At 40.5% G+C, this 23813-nt stretch overlaps 1 protein-coding gene across 2 annotated transcripts in view; it reads right to left on the reverse strand.

Annotated features, from left to right (window-relative positions):
- Positions 1 to 19957: 19957 nt before the first annotated feature.
- SLAIN1 (SLAIN motif family, member 1) overlaps positions 19958 to 23813 on the reverse strand; it is a 43702-nt gene continuing 39846 nt past the window's right edge. For both annotated transcript variants that reach the window (XM_005871611.2, XM_005871610.2), the window contains 2 exons: positions 23127 to 23409; positions 19958 to 21047 (listed from right to left, as the gene is read on the reverse strand). In XM_005871611.2, coding sequence (XP_005871673.1) covers positions 20972 to 21047; positions 23127 to 23409 — 359 coding nt within the window. In that variant the 3' untranslated portion in view covers positions 19958 to 20971. The remainder of the gene's footprint in view (positions 21048 to 23126; positions 23410 to 23813) is intronic.

Below are 23813 nucleotides of genomic sequence, written 5' to 3' on the forward strand. Positions count from 1 at the left end.
TCAGGTGTTTAAGTGACTTCCCAGAGGTGAGATGCTGGTTGGAGGTAAAGTCTAGACCAAGCGTGCCAAACTCACAGCCTGCAGGCCGCATGCCTCATTTATTTGGTCAGGTGTTTAAGTGACCTCCCAGAGGTGAGGTGCTAGTTGGAGGGAAAATCTAGACCAAGCGTGTCAAACTCGCAGCCCGCATGCCTCATTTATTTGGCCCATGTTAGCCTTTGAGTTTGACATGCTTGGTCTAGACCAGTGGTCAGCAAACTCATTAGTTAATAGAGCCAAATATCAACAGTACAACGATTGAAATTTCTTTTGAGAGCTAAATTTTTTAAACTTAAACTATATAGGTAGGTACATTGTTATTAACTTAATTAGGGTACTCCTAAGGCTTAGGAAGAGCCACACTCAAGGGGCCAAAGAGCCGCATGTGGCTCGTGAGCCACAGTTTGCCGACCACAGGAGACTATCAGGAATCCCTAGCCTATCTAGAGTCCATGAGCTTCAATTTAGGGCTTTAGGGACTGTAGAGTTTAGTAAAATCTGCTAACTGCTATGATGACTTGGTACTGTGTGAAATCACCTAAGCGAGGACTGTGATTCTTTGCATGGTTTGAGTTAGGATGGGCCAAAAGATAAGTTTGTTCAAGATTTACAAGGTGGAAGGCGAGCAGCAGCCATGTTGACACAGGGAAGGTCAGTGAAGTCAGGCGCTGTTGCAACTCACATCATGCACAGTCACAGCCTGATCACCTTGTTGGCAGGGGCAATGTCCGGGCCTTGGTTCTTCCAGCAACTCCCAGATCTCCCTTTTCAGTTCTCCATGGCAAAGTGCAGCAGCTCTTCTGCAATCACCCTTATCATGAAGTAGGAAGCCAGAAGCAAAGACCAGTGTGAGTTCCAGTGGAAGACAGACACAAGTTCCAGTTTCTCCTCATGGTCTTCACTTCGTCTTTGACCTCCCACCTTCATGCCATTTTCCCCTTTGTAACCTCTTCCAGGTGACTTGGGCCCAGCACTAGCCACTGGGGCAACATACTTCTAAACCAGCTCCCATCCTGCATAAAGTCAAATCCTTATAGTAAATTCCTTTTATTACTTAATGTGGTTCTGGTTGAATCCAACTACACTAAAATCAATTAAGTAATGTATGGTTTAGACACATTTGAAAATTGTTATTGGCTACCATGTTTTATCAAAATAGTGTCTTTTGACATAGCACATTTCTCAAAATCATAAAAGAAAATGTCTCTGAAATATACATGTAATTTTAATTTGTACAGTACTTTAAACTTTTCATAGCCTGCTCACCTCCATTATTTAATTTTATAAATTCGTAAAAATATGTAGGTATTTTGCAAAGGAAGTTTTGGGGCTTCTTGTTAATAATTGTGAACAGCTTAATTAAATGGAAGTTAGAAAAACTAGAATTATAGGACTGTTCAGTTGAGTTTCCTATTTTTCTACAGAGACATGGCAGACCATTACTGCAAAGTTAATGTAAGGGTTTTCTAGGTGGTACATGTGAAATGTGAGGCCTGGTTGAGAGGATGTACCTAAAAATCTCATGGAAATGAAATACTTCTTGGAAGATGAATAGTGATGGAGGAAGTAGTGACAAAACTAGTCATTGCCTCATTTATTTATTCAATTATTTGTCCACAAATATTTATTGAAAACACACTACTATTCTCTGAATATAAAGTACTAAACAAGACATAGGAAATTCTTCCTGCATGGAAGAATTCTTGTTGGAATTCTTATTCTTGTAGGAATATGAACATGAATGAATAAATAAATAAATAAATAATAAATACACAAGCAAATGAAATGAGGTAAGTAGTATAAATAACACAAATACAAAGAGTAATAAGTGCTATGAAAACAATAAAATAGGGTCATGGCAGAAGAGCGAGAAAGAGAGAGAGAGAGAGAGTGTCTTGAGGGGTATCTATTTTAGTGGGTGATCAGAGAAGTCTTCTCTAAGGAGCTGCCATCTGTACTAAGACATGAATGATAAGATTGAGCCTGTCACACAAATATCTTGGGGAAAAGCATATATCCAGGCAGAGGAAGCAGCAACTGCAAAGGCCTTGAGGTAGAAATGAGCATGGAAGGTCAATGAGCCCAAAGCATGGAGAAGGCAAAGAGTGTGAAGAGGCAGGTACGGCCAGACTGTGCAGAGCCGTATGGGCCCTAATGAGTACTATGGGAAACTATGAGAGATTTTAATCAGAAAAGAAATCTAATCTGATTTATGTGCTGAAGCATCTGCCTGGCTAGGGAAACAAGAGCTGAAAGAGTAAGACCAGGTACAAAATCAGCCACTTTCTTGGAGGCATTTTCCATGATGTGATGAATTTTTACAACAATTAGAAAGGACTAGATCCCAAAGGATAGTTAATTTCCCTCAAGGTTATTCAAACAAAAAACAAGGTAACAATCTGTGGGCATCCTTTAACAACTGGGGAGTGGCTACCGGGCCAGCCCCACTGCCATATAACATCACATAGCAGTCAGGAACCAGTGCTGAGTTTCACTGAACTGTGGCCAGTGTAAGTGGGCATTCCCCTATTTGGAAACTGAGGACACTGGTGAGAGCCTGTGAGGCCTGGAGTGGCATTGCAAGGTCACCAGTCCACTGAGTGTAGGAGTCACTGCTGGAGGGAATTCTTAACCTCTGATCCCTGTATGATAGGAGGGTTCAGACCTCTGAGGAGCTCCTCTGCCCTGAAGGAGGTTGAGAAAGCTGTTAAGAACTCACATGTGGAACTGGGCTCGTAGGCAAGATGCTTTATCATTTGAAAAATACCTTACTTGTAACTGCTTTGTCTCATAAGTAGCTTGCTTTGTTATCCTATTTGTTTCAAACATTTGATGCTCAAGGTTTACTGCTTAGGAAGGCCTCAGACAAAACCCTTATGGTTTTCCTTGCAAGGCCTGCTGGAGCCTCACAATGAGCTGTCAGAGAAAGGGGAGTGAGGGCTGCGGATCTGTGGAGACTGTGAATCTAACCTAGCCATGGGATTAGTCATTCTGGAAAGGAGCAGCCCAAAGCACAATGTCTGAGGGCAAGTAGAAATGCAGTTGTAATCCATTCAGGCTGCTTATCTGCTTAGATTTCTGAGCTGGCCGGTTAACTAGGGCACTGTTTCAGATCCCCAAGTGGTGGGAATGAGGAGACAGAGGAAAGCTAGGTAGACAGGGACAGGGACCATGGGGGGACCATGGGAGAACCATGGGGGGCTGGGGGGAGTAAAACCTGAACCAAACTGGTCCCAGTTATTTAGGCTCCCCAACTGTGGGGAATGAAGGCCGTGCCCAAGAGACATGAACTTTAAAATATACAAATGTTGCCAAGACAGGCAGCTTGCAGACAACCAATCACAAGGTAGTAAGGCGTAAAAAACAAGCTGAAAGATGTTGCTAAGGCAAAATTCAGGAACTAACAAGCACACATACCCAAAAACGCGCACTTCCTCTCTCTCTCTCTCTCTCTCTCTCTCTCTCTCTCTCTCTCTTCTACCCAACATACAATGGGTTTCTCTGGGGGAGCACATCCCTGTGCCCACGTGGCTTATGGCCATGTGGGCTCCACACATGGACCATTAGACTTTAATTAGCTTGGATACTAAACTACTCCTGTAACATGGAAAGGAAGCTCTGGACACCGGCCTGCTCCTGGAACCCCAGCTGCACCTTTCCCAGGATTGGCTTCTCCCAATAAACTTCGGTTCCACTAACCATTTTTGTCCGTAACTTCATTCTTCGATTTCTCGAGACAACTAACTTGGACTCAACATCCCACATTTTGGTTTCAGAATAATGGTTCTAGAGAGCTCTGAGTAAGGCAGGGGAGAAAACTACACAATCAGAACAGGATATTTTCAGGTATAAGGGCAGGTAGATGTTAAAAAGTTATCACAACCCACTCTGACCAGTGTGGCTCTGTGTTTAAATAGTCAGCCTGCACACCAAAGGGTCTTCAGTACTATTCCCAGTCAAGGGCACATACCTGGGTTGCAGGTTGGATCCTGGGCCCCAGTTGGAGCATTGGAGCATGTGGGAAGCAACCAACTCATGTGTCTCTCTAATAGCGCTGTTTCTTTTCCCTCTCTCCTCCCTGACTCCCTTCCACTCTATCTAAAAGCAATGGACAAATATTCTTGGTGAGGATTAAACAACAACAACAAAAGTTTTCATCACCCTAGCTGACTGACTACCACAAGTCTAGCTGACTATACTGTGGTTACAACTTTATCCCAAAGGGACAATAGAGGGCAAATCTAGATGCCAGGTAGACCAAATCCTAGAGTTACTCCAGAAACCACCTGCTGATGGGGTTGAGGCCAGGCTGGTCGGGATTGACTAAGGCACCAAGCAAGACTGAGTTTACAGTTTAAAATCTGCAGTTTCTGCAGCTGAGTAAAATTAGAGGTGGCAAGCCTCAGAGCCATAGGTAGTTAGTTAGTGCAGGCTGTTATGCAAAATGTCTGTTTATTAAAAATAAATAATTATTAATTTGTTTTAGAGAGAGGAAGGGGGAGAGAGATCAATTTGTTGTTCCACTTACTTATGCATTCACTAGGGGCCCGGTGAATGAAATTGGTGCATGGAGGGGGCAGTGTCCCTCAGCCCAGCCTGAACCCTCTCCAATCTGGGACTGCTTGAGGGATGTCCGACTGCCCATTTAGGCTCGATCCCAGTGGGATCCCTCTCACAATCCAGGACTGCTGGCTCCCAACTGCTCACCTGCCTGCCTGCCTGATGGCCTCTAACTGCTTCTGCCTGCCAGTGTGATCACCCCCTAACCACTCCCCTGACAGCGTGATTGATGTCTAACTGCTCTCCTGCAGGCCTGATTGCCCCTAACTGCCCTCCACTGCAGGCCTAGTTGCCCCCAACTGCCCTCCCCTGCTGGCCCATCCACCCCTTACTGCCCTCCCTTGCCAGCCTGGTCACCCCTAATTTCCCTTTCCTGCCAGCCTGGTCACCCCAACTTCCCTCCCCTGAAGGCCTGGTAACCCCCAACTGCCCTCTCCTCCTGGCCCAGTCATTCCTAACTGCCCTCCTCGCCTGCCTGGTCGCCTCCAACTGCCCTCACCTGCCAGCCTGGTCCCCCCCAACTGCACTCCCCTGCCAGCCTGGTTGCCCCTAATTGCCCTCCCCTGCTGGTCTAGTTGCTCCCAACTGCCCTCCCCTGCAGTCCTGGTTCCCCCCAACTGCCCTCCACTGCTGGCCTCGTCCCCCCACAACTGTCTTCCCCTACAGCCTGGTCCCCCCTAACTGCCCTCCACTGCAGGCCTGGTCTTCTCCAAGTGCCCTCCCTTGAAGGTCTGGTTCCTCCCCAACTGCCCTCCCCTGCAGGCCTGGTCCCCCCAACTGCCCTCCCCTGCAGGCCTGGTTAGCCCAACTTCCCTCCCCTGCTGGCCTGGTCCCCCCCAACTACCTTCCCCTGCCAGCCTGGTTGCCCCTAATTGCCCTTTCCTGCAGCTCCTGGTCCATCCACCTGCCCTCCCCTGCCAGCCTGGTCACCCCTAATTGCCCTCCCCTGCTGTCCTGGTGGTCCCCAACTGCCCTCCCCTGCAGGCCTGGTCCCCCCAACTGCCCTCCCCTGCAGTCCTGGTCCCCCCTACTGTCCTTTTCTGCTGGCCATCTTGTGTCCACATGGGGGCGGCCATCTTTTGTGTTGGAGTGATGGTCAGTGTGCATATTTCCTCTTTATTACATAGGATTGGTTGATTCTTGTATGTGCCCTGACTGGGAATTGAACCTGTAACCTTGGCATATCAGGATGTCATTATACCAGGATGATACCCAGCCAGGGCAAAAGTATCCTTTATTTGTTTGTTATTGCATGTTTTCCTTTAGTTTTTCTGTGCTAACTCTTCATAACCTGCTCATCATAACCTATTGTACACAGAACATGCTGATAAGATGCAGAATTTTAGGTAATGAGATATCAAGCACTAAAAAGTTGATTTATGATTGTTGAGATGAGATAGTGGGCTCTATCCACTTCTAGGCAGAACAGTGATTAAATATCAATTTATATTTAAAGTAAAATCCTTTGCTTCAAAACTTATATTGTCTACTTCTACTTCATGATGGAAGTCAGGGGTTAGCAAACTTCTGTAAAAGGCCACATGGGAAACAGTTTGGGCTTTGTGGGCCATGCGGTCTCTGTCGCAGCTTGACTCAGCTATAGAAAATATGTAAACAAATGAGCATGGCTATGTTCCATTAAAACTTTATTTACAAAATCAGGTTATGGCCCAGATTTGATCCATGGGCTGTTTATCTTGACCCCTGGTCTATATCAGCACACTCCAAACTTTTTGGTCACGTATCTTATATATGCATACAAACATCACACACAATCACACGTGTACATATACACTTACATATATTATATCTGGTATAAATAATATATGTAATATAGCATGTGTATATTTATTACAACGTGTACAAAAAATAGTAGTTTTTACAAGCTGAGATGAAACTATAAATAAAAGTTCTCAATGGATGAGCCTGGGTACACAATGGGGGACATGCACCCCGCTGTGGAACACCCTTTTGTTAACACAATGAAAGCATCTGAGTGAATGTGTTTGTGCTCATGGATGCTCCCATTTGTATTATAATCCACTTCATGGTCCAAATGTTGAATAGTAAAATAAAAATTGCCCTGAAGTCAAGTACAAACCTAGATTTAATTCCATCTCCTCCACTTACTAGACCTGTGACCTTGGGGAAGTAAATCTCTCCAAGCTTGATTTTCTACTCTAGAAAATTAACATAATCATATGCATCCGCATGTTTGACAAATGAATTTAAAACTTATTTTTAAATGCTCAAGGAAATGCTTAGAAAATAGGAAGAGCTCAAAAAATAAGTCTTTCCACCAAAATCAAAGACAAGTCTAACTGAAGTGTTATATCTGTAGCCATGAGCAACAGTAGGACTTTCTGATCCTCTTTCTGCAAATTTTCTCTCTTCTTCCTTCCCAGTCACTGCCCACCAGGCTACCTGACCTCATCCCTTACATAGAAGTCATACAGCAGAGCTTTCACTATAAGGGCTCTGAGGTTCCACTCTTCATTTCTGCCTCTTGAGCCACCAGTCAGGGCCCCACAGACATAATTTCCTGCATCATAATTTGCTGCCTAGTAAATGAAGAGATTGACTGATGTCTTTAATTTCTTTGTATCTTCAGAATCGTCTGGCTGAGTGAGGTAGCTAGCCTAGAGTGGAACCCACTTTCACTTGAACACCACTCACCTGCCTAAAGAAACTGTAAAACTTGCATTATAATATCCAGGGTGTTTTCTTTATCCTTTGGAAACAATCAAGCCATTGGCTGTGAGTCAAAGATACTTATCAGGAATTAGGATGGTAACGGGCAGAAAGATCTCTGCAGACCAAACAAAACAAAGTATACTCTGTTCTCTGACTCTCAGTGTTAATCGCTAACCCATGATATAAATAATGAACTCTGATAGGACAGTGCTAAAGTTATATGTTTTTTTCTCTTGCCTAGGACAGTGCTAAAGTTATATGTTTTTTTCTCTTGCCTAGAGAGAATGACTAACTTGGGCCCAATGTACACAGATCTCTAGTTTTCCTGAATCACCTTAAGGCAACTTTTACTACATCTTTCACACAGAGAACTCTCAAAATGATGACTTATAGACAGAAACCATGAAAACCCTCCGGAATTCTATGGCAGGCACTGAGAGAAAACATGCTAAGGCTCTGTCACCCTCAGAAGTATTGACTACAAGTTCCTTCCAATGAAATCCAACAGAGAAACACACTGTCCTTGTTCTCCACGTTTCTCCAGCCGGTGATGAGATGAGCCAAACACAATCCAGACGAACCTATCTCGGCAGGACTTCCCAGGTCATCTTTCCTAAAACAAAGCCCTCTGGCTCCGTATTGAACAGGACAGGCCATTGTGGTGAGGCAGAGTGTTGCTGGTAATGTGATCTGAATCAGATTCCCAGGACCCCAGCGAGGGACAGGAGAGAATCCGTGTGAACCTGCTTTGAGCTGTTCAGAACGACGACTGAAAGTTTTATTATTGATATTTTCAGCTGCCTTTGTGTTTCTCGCACTTGGCTGGATGTGCTGGATCGGTACAGGAAGATCAAAGACCTTCCTTCCTTTCAAAGAGTCCCCATTTGGGAGGAAATAAAAACCTCCTGGTAGCCAAAGACTCCTATTGGTTTGCATTCCCGCTCCCTCTGCAGCCTCTCCGTCCCCCAGGGAGTTCACAGAGGCCACAGCCTGGGGGAGGCACTATTTAATGAAGTGGGGCTTCTGTGGAAAAGGCTGATATGATAAACGGAGGCTTTTGATAATAGTTCTTCTCTGAGGTTAATTTTTAAAGGTTTACATTTACATCTATATGTCTCCTTAATTGTATTTTTACATTTCACAATTACCAAAAAGAACAAAATATCTGTGAATCCATCACAATAAACAAATTAATACATTTTAACATTTTGCCACGTTGGCTTCAGAATTGTATTTTTAAAACTATGATATTATAGTTTCAGCTACAACCTCCATCTCCCATCTCCTTCTACCTCCTAGAAATTCAATATCCAGATTTGGGAATTTATCCTTTCTTGCAAGTATTTTCAAGTTTTGTGATGAGTTATACAATTTATCATTTTGTGTCAATATTACCATTCGTAAAATGCTATCATTTTGTCACTTGCTTTCTTCATTCAAAATTATGTTTTCATTATATATTAGTTACATCTCAATAAACTCGAAAAAAATGTTTTCAAAAATTTTCCATTATTCCATATAATTCAGCTCATTCAGTTAAACCACTATACAGTCTTGCACTGTGTTCCATGCTCTTTTCCCATATTCCTACTGATGCTCTTCTATATTATTTCCTATTTTCACTGCTATAAAAATTACCTCAGTGAATGTTCTTATACTTAGAGCTTTTCATCCTTCATAGATATACTAGTATATGCCTTACTCTTCAAATATTTATTTTATCAGCCTTCTCCTTTTTGGAATAGTTATGAAAAACAAAGTAAAAAAGAAATTTAAAGGAGAAATGTTCAGTTTACTCCTCATCCTAATGTTCATATATACATCTATAACAAAAACTTTCTGTGCTTCCCAAACACTTGTTCTGAATTAAGAAAAACTTAGTCAATTTGTTTTCATCAACTTTAGTATCACCTGTAATGGCAGCAAAGCAACTCTATTAACTTTCTAAGGGTTTTTTTCTAAGGGTTTGCTATTCCACTACCAAGGGGAGAATATGTGCATTCACAGGAGAGAAACTATCCAATTTCCAGAATATGGCTCATTTCTGGGTTTCAGTAATAAGAGACTTTTTCCAAGGGATCTTCAAACTGTGGTTTAAAATGCTTGATTCTAGGATCCCTAATTATGGAAACATATGCCATTCTATGTTCCTCTCATGGCAGATCCTGAAATGTTCTCCTTAAAATGTAGACCATAGCTCCAGCAAACTGGTATGTTGGGTTTTTTTTCCCACCAGTGTGTTACTTCTCTCTCCTCCATAATATTGCTCCTCCTCTCCAAATTCTACTCAGGATTCAGGTCAAGTTCTCATGGTCCAGAGCATGAGTCCTCTCTGCTCTCTCAGCACCCCCCTTCTAAGTTGACACCTCCTCCTTACCCCAAGCATCTAGCAGGTTTCTTGTGCTTCCTCGTGGTCATGGCACCAGAATAAAGGATGCTAAGCTGAAGACTTGTTGCCTGTTCCTCCCAGAACCAAAGCATTCAGCCGTATTTGCAACCCATACCTCCCAAAACCTCGTCAGACACTTGACATGTCCATCATCAGCTCATTTCTCATTCCCCACAATTTCTTGACCTCATCTCACCTTATGTTGGACATTTCTCCCATCCAAAGACATTTAATTCCCTGTCCCCCTGCCATTCTGGCTTCTTCCTACCTATAAGACCTCGTCTACCAACTTGTCTATCAATTACGTTGTCTATGAATTCAAGGTCAACAACAGCATCAGCAGTTATTCTGATTTTGTTTATACAAAATGTTTTATGTTCCTACTAGGCACCATGCCATGTCTAGGGTAAGAGCACAGTCCTTGTCTTAAAGGGGGTACAGTCTATTTAGAAAGACTGGCAAGTCAACAGGGACCTACAATGCCAGATGAATGGCTATACCAGATATGGCTCAGACTTCCTGGAATTGCTTTCAGGTGACTCCTGAAGCAGGGCATGAAGACAAAGGGCGGGCTGTGGGAACATCATGAGAAAGCAGGTCAACTGCAAAACCTCTCTAAATGACACATTGGTAAATAGAAAAAAATATGAAATTCACATAGATAGCTGTGCTCAATGTACTTTAGGCCCTTTAAAAGTGTGGAAACACAATCTGGTTAACTCAACCCCTCCCAAAATAGAAGCATCTGAAACAAATACACACAAAGGGTCATGTTATCACCTGTGTCAATGCAGGCCCAACGAAAACCAAGGGCAGCGGATTCATTCCATATGGAACTACAACATGTGGGCGCTCTTGCCCGTTTCCTATCGATTGAGTCACAGGATGATATTAAATCAGACCATGACTTTAAGGTGAGATTGTAGTGGGTCCAGAGAAAAGGTGAGAAGAAGGATTCAAAATAGCATAGTCCTTTCTATACTCATAATTAGATTTAAGCTTCAAAAGACCTAATAGTCTAACAATATTTCATTAGGCATCCTGACACATCTCCAGGCAGGACTCCCCGCTCACACTAGTGAAGAGCATGGTATCAGTTCACAAAAGTGACACCACAGGAGCCCCTGGTTAGCACAGGTAGCAAGGAGGTGGTGGTCAGTGAGGAGCATGGTATCAGTTCTGGTTAGCACAGGTAGCAAGGAGGTGGTGGTCAGTGAGGAAATTAAGAGAGTGACTTTACAGTGAATCAAATGTTTATGACTGCCATTCCCGCCGGGCCCATGGTATTTGACCTTCCATGGACCACCTGTGGGAGAACTAGGACAGAGAGGACAAAAAAGAAAAGTAGGGGGAAAAGAAAATGGGGTGAAAGAAATGCAAGAGGAGAGAAAGAAGGGATAAAAGAAGAATTCCACAGATTCTGCTGGAGCAGACAGAAAAATCAATCGTAGCTCTTTTGGTTTTGACAAGAATGATTCACAATTACCAAGCAAGAACACTTTTTGCCTTTCCTAGTACACAATAAATAATTCATTTACCAGAATTCCTACTCACCAGAAAACAGCAATTTTAAGTTAAGCCTAAAGCATACCTAGAGCCGATGCTGCCCTCCTGTGGAGGATTATGATATTGTTAATTGGCCTGTAAAAATTTTAAGTAAACATTTGAAGATTATGCATTTGTGGATTCAGCTCATCTGCACCTATAATTAAGTTCATACTAATTTATTCAGAAATAATTACTTTTTATAAATATACTGGAGTGATTTTTTTCTATAAAGATAATTATTTTTAGATCACTCATTAAAATAAAATTTGACCCTTAAGACCTTGTTTTTAAATCATGAAACTCATTTTGTGAAATTCATTTTGTGAGTCATGATCAGCTTTCTTTTAAAATTATAAAATAGAACAGAAAAGAATTAATAGAAAGTATTAGAAAGGATTTCACCGATTCTTAACAAGAGCCCTGTAAACTAAGAAATGGTCACTGGGAAGTATAAGTGTATGAAAGCCATCTGACAGGAATAATGTGATAATTGCATGTCTTAGCTAGGGAAGGTCATTTGATCTTTTGCTCACTAGTATCTCACTGTAGGTTCTGGCCTGTGATAGTTAATTTGACTATCTACATAATGGACCAATGTGGTAGGCAGAATTCTGAGGTGCCTCCCCCCAAGATTATTGCCTTTTTGTGCACACACTATGTATACTTCCCTCTTGAGTGCATTCGGACCACCTGTATAAAATGGAGTATCCACTCCCCAGTTGCCTTCTGAGCTCATCAAAAGGAAGTGTATCCAGGTGAGCCAAATCCAATTAAGGCAGCCCTTAAAAGCATCCGGGCCTCTCTTGAAAGAAATATGAGGCTTAAGGAGAAAGCCGCATGACAAAGTAGGACATTTAGGAACTGAGATAGACCCCAAACTGACAGTCTGTAGAATGGGGGCCCCAGTCCTACAATTGTAAGGAAGTGAATTCAGCCAGCAGCATGGATGAGCACAGAAGACACAAAGTTTGAAAAAGAAAGGCTGTCCATTGGATGTCTTGATTTCCACCTTGAGAAACCCTGAGCAGAGAACCTGGGCTTCTGACCTAACAAATGGAGATTTAGATTTAGAAAGTTTAGAAACTTGACCTGACTGAAAAGAAGTAAGAAATGGCGGATCTTGAAAATAACTTCAGATTTTCTTACTGCACAGAATATAGTCAAACACTGTGGCAGTTAAATATTTTACCCTTTGTTCTCCCTGCGTCATCTACAATAATAACCTGCTTTGTGTTGATATTTACTGCTGTGTTGCTGACAATTACCTGAGAGAGAAGTTGGGGTGTTTCACTGGGCTGGAAAAAGTTCAGCTAAATCAGAAAGTAGGTCTAATTAAGCAAGCTAATTCTACGTATATAAAAGGCTAAGTTGACTCGTGCATGTGTGATACATATAAAGCTCTCACTGGCACCAGTCACACGTGTGTGTTTCGATCTGTCATTGTCAATTATGAATTTGGTTGACACTTCTATTATAGAAAAAGGGCGAATAACGATATTAAAATATTTCTTCTAATTAATTTCCTTTCAATGTGCATGAATCCGTGCACCAGGCCTCTACTTTTAACTATAAAGGTTTGTCAATTTTGTTTATCTTTTTGAAGAACCAACTTTTAGTTTCATTGACCCCTTGTATTATTGTCTGCTATTTCATTTATTTCTGCTCTAATCTTGAATATTTCCTTCCTTCTGTTAACTTTAGGCTTAATTTATTCTCTTCCTAATAGTTATTCAGAAACTACAGGTAGTTTCTACATATTTGTAGATATTCTCACTTTCTTTTGCTTGATTTCTAGTTTCATATTATTGTGATCAATAACATAGTTGGCATGATTTAAATCTTCTTAATTTGCTAAGACTTGTTTTATGTCCTATCATATTAACTATGCTGGAAAATGTTACATGTACACTTCAAAAGAATGTGTCCTTTAATGCTATTGTGTGTAATGTTTTATATATGCCTATTAAGTCCATTTGTTCTAAAGTGTGGTTCAGTTCCATTTTCTTGTTGCTTTTCTGACTATCCATTGCTGATAATGGGGTATTGAAGCCCCCTGCTATGATTGTAATGTTGTCCCTCAGGTCTGTAGTATTTGCTCAATATATTTAGGTACTCTGGTGTTGGGTACGTATATACTTATAATTGTTATATTTTCTTGATGTATTGACCTCCTTATCAATATATAATGACACTGTTTACTGTTGACTTGAAGTGTATTTTATCTGATGTAAATATGACTATGCCCACTTTCTTTTGGTTTCTGTTTGCTTGAGATTTGGTGGTTTTCCCCAGTGATATCTTCAGTATTTCCCCCCTCCTTTTTTTAAAGCTCACCCCAGGATATGTGGATGCTTATTGATTTTCTAGGGAGAGAGAGAAACATCAATGTGAGAAACGTCGATTGGTTGCCTCCCATAGGCACCCTGACTGGGGACCTAATTTGCAACCTACATATATGCCCTGACCTGGAATCACACTTGTGACCTTTCAGTGTATGGGATGATGCTCCAACCAACTGAACCACACTGGCCAGAGCAGTTCCTCTTTTTTATGTAGTGTGTCTATACTCTAGATTTTTGTTTTGTGATTACCATGTGGCTTACTTCAAATATCTCATAGATAAAAGTTTTTTGTTGTTTTTGTTGTTGATAGCAACATATCTTCTTTCTCCTGTAAGGTTCCACTCTTTCACTCCAGCTCTTTTATATTTTTGATGTTCCAAATGATATCTTTTATGTTGTGAGTTTTAACAAATTGTTATAGTTACTTTCTTTACTTCTCCTTCACATCTGAAGGGTAACTTTGCCAGATACTATATTTTTGGATGGCTATTTTAATATCTTAATACTTTAAATATAATATTCTACTCTCTCCTAGCTGATAGTTTTCTGTTGAGAAATCTGCTGATAGCCTAATGGGGGTTCCTTTGTAGGTTATTTTCTTTTTCTCCCTGGCTGCCTTTAAGATTCTCTCTCTCCCTCTCTCTCTTTTTTTTTAATCGTTGACTTTTGACAGTTGCATTATAATGTGTCTTGAAGAAAATCTTTTTTTCACTGAAATAATGTTTTATTAGCTTTGTAGATTTCTATGTAAAGTTTCATTCCAAGGTTTCAGAAGGTCTCAGCTTTATTTAAGAAAACTCTCTGCCCCCTTCTCCTTTTCTCCTTTTGGTATTTTCGTTATTCTTATGTTGGCTTTCCTAATGGAGTCTGGTAACTCTTGTGGTTTCTTTACTTTTAAAAAAATCTTATTTCGTTCTCCTCTTCCACCTGAATCACTTCTATATTCCTATCTTCCAGCTCATTTATTCTCTCTTCTTCCTGATTTGCTCCATTTCCAACACTTTCTAATGCATTCTTCATCTCATTCATTAAATCCTTCAACTCCAGAGTTTCTGTTTGGTTCTTCTTTATAATCTCAATCTTTTTAGTAACGTACTTATTCTGTTCATTCACTTTATTCCTGAGTTCATTGAATTGCCTTTCTGAGTTTCTTGTAGCTCACTGAATTTCTTTATATGGCTATTTTGAATTCTTTGTCAGTTAGATTGTAACATTTCATGTCCTTGAGTTCTGTTGCTGAAGATTTGTCCTTTTCTCTTTAGGTATTCGAGTACCCTAGTTTTTCATAACGTTTGATGAAATGTGCTCTGCCATCACATTTGAAGCAGCGAACACCATTCTTATTTAGGGATGGTTTTGTATGATTCTAACATTTCATCAGGTTGGCAATGAGAAACTTTATTTTGCTTTCCAGAAGGTGGCACTATAGAACAAAGTTGGGAGTGTGTGTGTTGGCATTAAAAAAAAAAAAAAAAGCTGGCAGCAGAGGGAGGTGTGGGCTTAGCACCTCAAGTTTAGGGTGTGCCCACAACCCAGTAGAGGAATTCTCAAGTGACAGGAGTTCCAGAGGTTAGCTGATAGATCTCTTATTGAAATCCCAGGGCAGATGGCAGGAAGCATAGTCCTCAGTTCTCTTTGTCTGCCTTCTTCCCTTTCCTTCCCCTCTCCCTAGTCAGGAAGGTCCTTCCTCAGGAAAAGGAATGGATTCCCCCCACCCCAGCTGCAGCTAGCACAGCCTGGTGTATTTCCACTCACCACTTTCACTTTCCGCCTCCTCTGTTAGAGCTTACTACTGCTATAAGCTGACCACAACTCCCTCAGCTCTGTAACTTCCTCCAAGTTCCAATCCACCCACTTTTTGGATGCACAAATGGATGGATCTCTTAGGTATTCTGGTGTGCTGTGCAGAGGCACTTTTAAAAATTATTATGGATGTCTGATTATTTAAAAATTCAAGGAGAGAGAAAAAAGGGAGATTTTTTTTTTAAAAGGCATATCTCATGACACCATGAGGCTGGCATCACCTACAGTCTTTGTTTTAAAGTCTATTGTGTCTGATATGAGTATAGCCACCCCAGCTTCTTTTTGGTTTCCATTTGCCTAGAATATCTTTTTCTAACCCTTTACTTTGAATATGTGTGTCATCTGAAGTTAGTCTCTCTCATAGGCAGCATATCGATGGGTATTGTTTTTTTTTAAATATATTTTATTGATTTTTTACAGAGAGGAAGGGAGAGGGATAGAGAGTTAGAAACATCAATGAGAGAGAAGCATCGATCAGCTGCCTCCTGCACACTCCCCACTGGGGATGTGCCCGCAACCAAGGTACATGCCCTTGACCGGAATCGAACCTGGGACTCTTCAGTCCCCAGGCCGACGCTCTATCCACTGAGCCAAACCGGCCAGGGCGGGTATTGTTGTTTTTAACCAACTTACTCTGTCTTTTGATTGGAGCATTTAGTTAATTTACATATAAAGTAATTCTTGGTAGCTGTGTACGTATTGTCATTTTATTCATTGTTTTCTGGCTCTTTTGTACTTTTTTTTTCTTCTTCTTGTTCTCTTTGTGATTTGATGATTCTGTGTGTGTGTGTGTGGTTACCATGATGCTTATATATAATAACATATTTATAATAGTCTATTGTAAGTTGATAACAACTTAGGTTTGAATAATTACTAAAGCTCTACAATTTTAATCCCCCCCAACATATTATGGTTTTAGCTGACATTTCACATGTTTTTATATATTACCAAAATTATATTTGATATGAACTGTTTTTTTCTTTATTGTATACACTAATCATTAGCTTTGTTTCATATAAATATACTAGTGGCCCAGTGCATGAATTCGTACACATTTGAAAAGAAATTAATTAGAAGAAATATTTTAAAATCACTATTCGTCCTTTCTCTATAATAGAAGTGTCAACCAAATTCACGATCGACAATGACAGAAACACATGCATGCGTTTGGCGCCAGTGAGAGCTTTATATGTATCACACATGCGCGAGTCAACTTGGCCTTTTATATACGTAGAATAAACTTGCTTAATTAGAACTGCTTTCTGACTTAGCTAAACTTTTTCCAGCCCAGTGAAGCACCCCAACTTCTCTTTCAGGTAATTGTCAGCAACACAGCAGTAAATATCAACTCAATGCAGGTTATTATTAGAGATCACGCAGGGAGGACAAAGGGTAAAATATTTAACTGCCACAGTGTTTGACTATATTTTGCGCCGGGAGAAAATCTGAAGTCATTTTCAAGTTCCACCATTTCTTACTTCTTTTCAGTCGGGTCAAATTTCTAAGCTTCCTAAATCTCCCTTTTCTGGCTAATGAAAAGAAAATAGGATTCTCCTATCTACCTACTCCAGGACTTCTGTGAGGATCAAATGAGATGAGGCATAGAAAAACGCTTCACAGACATTTGGTTAAAGTGTAAAATGTTTACACCTGTATTCCTGGAACTCCAAGGAGGCTAGTTGCTAGGGAGAGGAAGCAGGCCATTGCTACATGACATCATTACCCGACCCCCAAAGGGGCCGTTTCTGGGCTGGGCTATGGGCTGCATTTTGCGCCATGGGGTCTCGGCAGCGTTGGCTGTGATTTGGTGGGCTGTTACTCTGGGGTGGTGGTGGGGCCTGTATCCCACTTGGGGGAAGCCAAGTGTTGCTTTCTGGGCTCCAGGTCTGCAGTGCCGTTTCTCTGTGCATGTCATGGCAGCTCCTGCATTGAGCATCTGCCCCCTGGTGGTCAGTGAGCATCATAGCAACCAGTCAGAAGGTGGGAAGGACACTTAGCATATTAGCCTTTTATATAGATAGATGGCTTGTCCTGCTCAAGTTGAAGGGCAAAATTTCTCATACAAGGTTAAAAAAATTGAACTATAAACTGTTGAACATCAAAATGATAAAGGTGTGACTTTAAAACATGTATCATAAATACTAAAAGAAATCTGATACAGCTACTTAATGTCAGAAAAATCTATCTCTCTGTGGTTTGTTTTTAGGATATCAATGTAATCAATTTCTGAATATTAATCCTGATACTTTACTGAATTCATTTTTTAGTTCTAGTTTTTTAGAGGATTCTTTAGAGTTCTCTCTATATGATGTCATGTGATCTGCAAATATTGAGTTTTACTTCTTTCCAATTTGAATGCCTTTTATTTATTTTTGTCTAATTACTGTGGTTAGGACTTCCAATGCTATTTTTTGTTTCTTCCTCATTCAGCCTTGGAAGATTATATGTTTCTAGGAATTTATCATTTTGGGGGGTTGTCCAATTTGTTGGCATATAATTGTCCATAGTATATTCTTATAATCCTTTGTATTTCTGTGGTTTCTGCTGCCATTCCTTAAAATTTATTGTTGAACGTATTTCAGATGTCCCTTTTCTCCAGTGAACCCCTCCACCCCATATTCACCCCCACCCCCAGGCCCTGTTGTCTGTGTCCATGGGTTATGCATATAAGTTCTTTGGTTAATCTCTTCCTGTCATCCCTCACTGCTCCCCTTCCCTCTCAGATTCATCAGTCTGTTCCATGTCTCTGGATCTGTTTTGCTGATCAGTCTATTCATTATATTCCATGTATAAGTGAGATCATGTGATACTTATCTTTCTCTGACTGGCTTATTTCACTTAACATCTGCTATCATTTCTATTTCATTTCTGATTTTATTTGGGCCCTCTTTTTTTTCTTGACAAATCTGGATAAAGTTTTATCAATTTTGGTTATCTTATCAAAGAACCAGCTCTTGGTTCCATTGATCTCTTCTATTCTTGTTGGGTTGGAATTTTTTTTTTTTTAGACTCTATTTCATTTATTTGTTCTGATCTTTATTATTTCCTTCCTTCTACTCACTTTGGACCGTCTTTGTTCTTTTTATAGTTCCCCTAAGTATTAGATTATTTACTTGATATTTTTCTTGTTTCTAGAGGTAGACCTGTATTGCTCCAAATTTCACCTAGAGGGCTGATTTAGTAGATCTGGGGAGGGCTTGCGAACCTGCATCTCTAGTAAATTCCCAGGAGAGGCTGATGCTGATGTGGGGATCACACTTTGAGAACCACTACCCTAAGACATCCGTTGTATGCAACGTTTTAAATTCTCTCCTATGCACCTAGAATAATTGTTAAGTACGAACCTAGGGAGAATTGTGACAATAGGTAAAAGAGGCCATGAAAGCTTCAGGACTCAGTCTGTCTCTTTGGCTCCAAGTCTTTGTTCAGGTGTCAACTCCTTAATGAGAGCTGCCCCGAGGACTCCACTTATTAGTGTGATCTCTCCCCATCTCCAGATTCTCAACTCCTCTTACTTTGATCTTCTTTTCTCTTTCTCTCCCATAGCACTTAGGCCCTAACATACTGTGATTCACTTACTTGTTTATGGTTTACTGTCTCTCCCCCTAATTAGACTGTAAAGTCTAAAATGCAGGGATTTTTGTTTTTGATTCCAAGGGCTGAACAGACTTTTTTTAATATAAATGAAACATGCGAATTGAAAATGAATTGGATCCTTTAACTTCCTCAGCAGAATATAAACTCATTTTGAAAAATGTACTAACTTAACTACACGTGTTCATAGGAAGAGAGCATCGTGGGAAAAACAGACTTTTGAGACTGGGAACACCTGGGTTCAGAAGCCAGCTTCACCATTTCCTGGCTGATATGTACACAAGGTTAATGTCACATTTCTAGGGCTCAGTGCCTATACTTTTAAACTTGTGACAACATTGATGATTATTAGAATTAGACAAATGTATACAAAATATCTAGCACAGTCTTGTCACTACAGAAGTGCTTATTGCATACCACTTCCCCCTTGATACCTCTCCTCACTCTAGCTCACACTTCACTTACAGTACAAGCTACTTTAAAGCCAGTCTTTTAATTTTGGATAGAATTCTATCTAAAGGCACATTTTTTTAAAAAAATAAAAATTTCCAAGGACTTCAAGCAGAACTCTATATTTATACATTAAAACCTTTGCATCACCTTTCCATAACTGTACCTTCAGATGAAAAGTCTTCCAACAACTATCAAATATAATGTGGAATAACGATAATATTTTGCTGATACTGAGAAAGTATTTCAAGTTCAATCCCCACAAAGTATTAAAATCACCCCTGGTCATGTTCATCCATAAATGTGTTTCTGGGCAACAGGCTACTTGAGTTTTCTAGTAGCCCTTCTAAATAGGACTAAAACTAAACCTTACAAGTATTTTAGAGAAGGAAATAATTGTTACAAATGTGGATATTCTACTTGCTTTAGCTATAAATGCCCTGCATGAGAACGTAGCAATAATGACCACATTCACGACTGTGATGAGATATATGTATGGTATGCATACATTTATGCTGCACATTCATACATGACCTGATATTGCTGAAATAGTCTTTATTTCTGAACATTCCAAAACAGCAGTGTACACAGTAACAAATATTAAGTCATATACCATAAGAAAAGCATTCATTAGTGCAAATGGGTTTTGTAAAAGGTCTATCAAAAAGATTTATTTGCTTTAAAATGCATTCATTTCCAGAAGCATTGTTAATAAAACATTACAGTTTCATCCTCTGTAATAAAGTATTGAAAATCGGTGGTGGTATATTAGCAAACATTGCCGGTATTAAGTGCAATGAGCTTGTGATGCCTTTATAAATATGAAACCCATGTGTGACAATAAATTAACAATGAAAAAGACGAGACCATTTAACTTGCTGTCTGGCTACCTCCTTGCAATGCTTCAGATTACACAGTGCTCATTCAACACAAAATTATGTCTCTGAAACTGTTTGGTGGATTTTTGCTGATATATCCTCAGAGTTAAAAAAATAGTCCCTTACCACAAAAATATTTTTATGGCACAAAATTTAAGTTGTTCCATAGTGGTTCACGTAGGTGTAAAAAGAAATAGGCACAAAAAAATAAAATTCCTGTAAACTATAAAAAAGTAAATTTCAAAGCATACATTGATCGAACATATTTGTAAATATGTAATGTATTAAAACACAGAACATGTACTGGGAAGATGTTTAGAACACGTAAGTAAATTGAACAAGTTACTTTAAAAACTCATATGGCAAAGAAAGCATTAATGATACATCTCAATTCTCTCAAAAAGTGTTCAGGTACGTAGCAGTTCTACAAAAACTTTCTAGATCTAAGTGTCGCAATACTGCAACCATGGATTTGAGAATGCTGCAGTATCTCAGGCAAATATTTAAGTGCAATAATTAGTCTCTGGTGATTGGTTCATTGAAAAACAATGCCGTAAGTATGTTAAAATGCAAAAGGGAAAGAATATCCTGACATCCACTTTTACCCAGCCAGCTAGGTAATACAACCCTCATTTCCACTTCTTTCCCATTCTTCAAGGGTACGTAAAACTGCGTCAGTAGCAACCATCTCTCCAGTTTCCGTCCCTCAGAGTGCTGAGTGAAGACAGAGGCTTTGGAGGCTGAAGGAAACTATAAAGGTGAGAAAAAGGAAACAGAGTGTTAATAACCCTACGGGTCACCCTAACCGGTTTGGCTCACTGGATAGAGCGTCAACCTGTAAATTGAAGGGTCCCAGGTTCAATTCCTGGTCAAGGGCACGTGCTCAGGTTGCGGGCTCATCCCCACTAGGGGGCGTGCAGGAGGCAGCCAATCAATGATTCTCATCATTGATGTTTCTATCTCTCCCCCTCCCTTCCTCTCTGAAATCAATAAATATATATATATAAAATAACCCTACAGGTCACGTTGCTTCCTTTCATCGGCTCCTCCAGTCCTGACAACCTGTTGGCACTTCCCCAAGTGAGTCTTGTGTTCAACACTCTGGAGCTTTGCAACATGCGCATCTGTTAGAAACCTAATGCTCACCACAGTGCTATGTACTCTGCGTGGGCATGAGAGAAAAATGATCAATACCCTAATGTATAAAACACACTTTAATCAGAAAGAAAAAGGTAAACTCAATAGAAAAAAATGGCCCCAAAACAAACAGTTATTTCATTGACTATAAACAGCAAATTAACATAAATTTTTAAAAGCATGCTTTTATTGACTTTTTATAGAGAGAGGGAGAGGGTAAAAGAAACATCGATGGGGTACCTCCCATATGCACCCCAATCAGGGACCCACAACCTGGGAATAGAACCAAGACCTTTTGGTGCATGGGATGACACTCAACCAACTGAGCCACACTGGCCAGAGCATAACATGAAGAAATTTTAAACCTCATGGGTAATCAAACATTTGCCTATCAGATTGGCAAATAATTAATTCCCAATGTTTTCCAGTTTGGGAAAACAGACCCTCACAAATAATCTGGTAGTGACAACCTTTCCAGGAGGCTAGGTTGGAGACAAATAGATGGTCCTATTTACCTATACAGTATGTGTCAAATAACCTATGTATGTTCTATTCAGCCATAATCACAACATAGCTCTGCATTTACTGGGGGAAAATTTATTTAACAAATATACGTTATTTCTATCTGGGTAGTAAGATTCTAAATCAGCCTTTATTTTCTGTGTTTTTCAATAGTTTCTGAATTTGTTTCTGATCTGAGCACCTATTACTTCTAATCAGAAAATAATAAAGCAAAACTATTTACACATACCAGTGCATAAAGAAAAGTTACTTGTTTCCACATCCCTTTCAAACGTTTACTGATTCCCTCCCTCTCCTCCTTCATATATTCTTTTCTTATAAAGTTGTTTACATTTACTGCCTCCATTGTTTCATCTTCCAAGCTCTCCTCAACCCACTTTTACAGAATTTTTTTAACCATAAAACACTCCAGGATATCTAAGTTCAAGAAGGGTACCTCATGACTATGAGCTCATCTAAAATGTGTCCTGCAAGTAATCTAGAATTGTGGAGTGGGGATGACTGTTACCTGGACCACAATGAACTTACACAAGCTAACAAAACCCACTAATTATCACTAAGATTTTTTTAACCATGCATGTGATGGGAAGGTATATGTGTGCACATGCATGTGTGCCTAACACAGTTGGGCTCATTTTGATAGAAAATTTGATTCATAAAACATTTGCAATCCTACTCTGTGCTGGACAAACCGCTTGACATTAGGGACATATAGCAATGAAGCAAAGATCAGCTACCCCCCTTCAGGAAGCCTGCATTCTAGTGAGGAGAGTCAGACCACATTATAAACTAATAAATGGAGTAGGAGAAGAAGGGAGAGAGAGGGAGGAGTCCCTGCAAATAACTTCAAGGAAGGAAAATGCAAGAGTTCTGGAGGTGGAGCTTTCCTGGTAAATTAAAGCAAACAGGGCATCAGGGTGAAGTGTTGAGGGAGGAAGGAAGAAGATGAGATCAGAGAGAGGAAGACTTGACCACACAGGGACACCCACACCCATCACTTTCCAGAGGAAGAGGGACACAAGTCAGGCCAAAAAGGGTAGCATGGCCTACTATTAGGGTTAGACTGAGACCAAGAAAAAGGCAAGATGGTGCCAGGAGCAGCTTCTAGTTTAAAACTGCAAATGAAGTCATGTAGACACACTGCTTGACATTAGGGACGAAGACTCTTACCTTCTGACAGGTTGTGCAATTTTGCTTCGAGGCAGGTTACTCCCATTTATTGCCAGTGAAGGTCTTGGAAGTGCACTGCGGCCCATGATCCCAGAAGTGGTAGCTTTGTTTGGTGTGGGGATTCCAGTGTTGGAATATAATTGTAAGCCGTTGGATAAAGGCGTGTTACTGCTGCCTTGAACAGTTGGGCTCACATAGGCTGTGGCTTTAAGAGGCTGTCGGACAGACACAGGGAAATGTCCCACACTGTGGATTCTGTGTTGAAGCTGTCCTGGTGATGGAACTAGAAGAGAAAATGATGTTCATATGAGACAAAATTTCTATCACTATCCAACTTAAGAAATGTTATATTTTTAAAAAGCTTATATTGTCTGAAAGATATATCTACACTAATAAAAGAAACATGGTAATTAGCATATGACCGCTACCCTTCCCATTGGCTAATCAGCATATCCTTATGCAAATCAACTGCCAACTAAGATGGCGGTTAACCGCCAACAAAGATGGCGGCTAATTTGCATACGCCCAATGATGGGAGGCGAAAGGGGAAGGACTGAAGAATGGTGATTGGCAACCCAGGCAGCAGGCAAGAGCTAGGGGGTGGGCAAAGGCCGCCTTTCCCCACCCCCCAGCTGGTGATCGCCATTGGAAAGCCAGGCAGCAAACCCGACCCCAGGGGCTGGGGTT

The sequence above is a fragment of the Myotis brandtii genome, unplaced genomic scaffold, assembly GCF_000412655.1.
Source record: "Myotis brandtii unplaced genomic scaffold, ASM41265v1 scaffold350, whole genome shotgun sequence".
Taxonomy (NCBI): domain Eukaryota; kingdom Metazoa; phylum Chordata; class Mammalia; order Chiroptera; family Vespertilionidae; genus Myotis; species Myotis brandtii.